Source organism: Osmerus eperlanus, chromosome 1, assembly GCF_963692335.1.
Source record: "Osmerus eperlanus chromosome 1, fOsmEpe2.1, whole genome shotgun sequence".
Taxonomy (NCBI): Eukaryota; Metazoa; Chordata; class Actinopteri; order Osmeriformes; family Osmeridae; genus Osmerus; species Osmerus eperlanus.
This window is the reverse complement of record NC_085018.1, coordinates 4,272,233-4,275,010: the sequence shown is the minus strand read 5'-3', so window position 1 is coordinate 4,275,010 and position 2,778 is coordinate 4,272,233. Positions and strand designations below refer to the sequence as shown.

Genomic DNA, 2,778 nt, shown 5'->3' with positions numbered 1-2,778 from the left:
TGCACGATCTCACCCTCGGCGACTTAAGGTGCTGAAACACAGCAAGAGCAAGAAAGCTGGGGCCTGTACTACGAATCAAGATTTGGCGTTAGCGTGGTAACTTCAGGTTCAACCCAGGGTTTTCTGTACTACGACGGAGGATCACTTGTTACCGGGGTAGATCGCCATGGTAACACACGGCTAACCTGGTCGGGAGCAGGTTAAGTTTGAGATTAGAGATCAACCGATATAAAAACCCCACACTCTAACTCATTCTTGAGAGGATAATGGCGTCACCGTTCGTAGAAGACCCCGTGGAGCTTGGTGCGCGGATAGTGAGAGGTGCGCTCAGAAGAGCCAGAACTTTTAGAGACCGGCAAAACCCGTTGGCATTCCATGATGACCATCTTTATGAAAGATATCGATTTTCAGCTGAGGGAATGACCTATCTTTGCAAGCTTCTTGAGCCGTATGTGACTCATCGAAGCCGTGCGCTCACAGTCCCACAGACTGTATGCGTAGCGTTGCGTTACTTCGCTACGGGTGTTTTTATGTACAGTGTGGGTGATGCGGAGAACCTGAGCAAGAACACCGTCTGCCGCGCAATTCGGAAGGTGGTGCTTGCTCTAGCACAGCTCTTGAACACATTTGTTGTGTTCCCAGGGCACCTTCCCATGCAGGCAATTAAAGAGGGATTTTATTACATAGCAGGTAAATATTCACTTAAATTGAAACTTCATCTATAAATAATCTAGGCCCCATGATGTTCACTGTTGCATATGAAATTCATCATACTCCTTAGGCTTCCCGAGGGTGATTGGTGCCATTGATTGCACCCATATCCCCATTGCTGCATCGCTGGGGGAGAATGAAGGCGATTACATTAATCGCAGGTCATTCATTCATTGCATCAACGTTCAGGTAAAGCATAAAGGACAGGCTACACATGTTTGGTCATACTGGTAAAGTAGGAGTCCTTCTAATGCACATTGATGTATCCCTCACATTAATGCAGTTATGTGTATCCAAGCACTTGTCCTCTCCAAGTTGGACTATTGCAACTCGCTGCTCGCTGGTCTCCCAGCATGTGCAACCCGCCCTCTTCAGAGGATTCAGAACGCAGCGGCCCGCCTGGTCTACAATCTACCCAGACGCTCCCATGTTACCCCGCTCCTCATCTCTCTCCACTGGCTACCTATCATGGCCCGTATCAGATTCAAGACCCTGGTATTGACCTTCCGAGCAGTGAACGGGACTGCACCCGTCTACATCAAGTCTCTCCTGCAGCCTTACACCCCCACCCGTCACCTACGGTCTTCTTCAGACAACCGCCTGGTGGTCCCACCGCTCAAGACCGCCCGGTCCCAACACAAGCTCTTCTCCTGTCTGGCCCCCCAGTGGTGGAATCAACTCCCCACCTCCATCAGAGACACTGACTGTCTCTCCACCTTCAAGAAAAGGCTCAAGACGCACTTGTTCCGGGAGTACAACGGTACTTAGGAATGGTTCGCTTGACCCGATGTTAGTTTCCTCAAGGATCACAATGACTCTTGCTTAGAGACTTGTTGCTCTTGTGGTTAGTGGTGACTGATTTAAATTTTTGTACTCGCTGTGATATATTGTTTTTATTATTGTTGCTTGCTTTTTCCACAGGTACACTTGCACTTATAGCGGTTCATGTTGTTTAATTGTAACTTGTTTAACTACATGCTCTTATGGTTCTTCCCTTTGGCACTTACTTTGGTTGTTCACAATGTGTGCTTCATGTTTTGGCTACTCGCGATGTTTTTTGGCTTGTTGTTATGATCAGTGACCTATGCACTTTGTAAAGCTCTCTCTTGGAAGTCGCTTTGGATAAAAGCGTCTGCTAAATGAGTAAATGTAAATGTAATGTGGATGGATTTTAACACAAGATTATTTTGCAGATGACTTGTGACCATCAATACTTGTTGACCAGCATTGAGGCAAAGTGGCCTGGGTCAGTCCATTACTCCCGGATCTTTAGGGACTCTGCACTGTGCCACAGACTAGAGCAAGGTATGGCAATTGTAAGTAAAATTTTGTATTGCATTTTGTTATACTGATTATGCTAATATTAATGTTCTTCTTCAGGGCTCTTCAGTGGATTTCTGGTAGGGGACCGAGGGTACGCCTGCCAGCCCTTTTTGATGACCCCCTATCCTGACCCAAACACAAGGCCACAGACTGCTTTTAATGTGGCCCTGAACCGAACAAGGGTCAAGATAGAGATGACCTTTGGCATCATAAAGGCACGCTTTAACTGCCTGCGTGGCCTCCGAGTGGCCCCAGACCGGGCTTGTCAGATTGTAACAGCCTGTGTTGTGCTCCACAATGTGGCCTCGATACAAAAGGAGAGAGAACCACCTGTCAGCCAGCAACCCCCAGATGTGGTAGACCCCTTCACCCTTGACTACCCTACTGGCAGGGCCGTGAGAGACCCTATAACGCAGCAGTTTTTTGTTTAAGGGGAGACAGGCTAAGCCATTAATCTTTACATTTAGTCATTTAGCGGCATTCTTTCCTTTTTACTTTTCAGTTGGGCCATTTTGGTTCCATAGCATTTGAGCTATATAGATTTTATTTGTGTCCTTGGACAAGGCACTTCACCCTACTTGCCCTGGGGGAATGTCCCTGTACTTTAAGTCACTCTGGATAAGAGCATCTGCTAAATGACTAAAATGTATTTAATGGCTGTTGCCACCATATTCTGATTATGGAGTGATGAAAGATATCCAAAGTGCTCTCTGTAGAAACTTTGGACTCTTAATATGTTGACAA

At 46.7% G+C, this 2,778-nt stretch overlaps 1 protein-coding gene across 1 annotated transcript; it reads left to right on the top strand.

Moving 5' to 3' along the window:
- Positions 1-266: 266 nt before the first annotated feature.
- Positions 267-2,465, top strand: LOC134026525 (putative nuclease HARBI1). Its single transcript, XM_062469762.1, has 4 exons — positions 267-690; positions 782-900; positions 1,905-2,016; positions 2,092-2,465. Exons 1-4 carry the CDS (start codon positions 267-269, stop codon positions 2,463-2,465), a joined length of 1,029 nt encoding a protein of 342 aa, XP_062325746.1.
- The last annotated feature ends 313 nt before the right edge of the window (positions 2,466-2,778 follow it).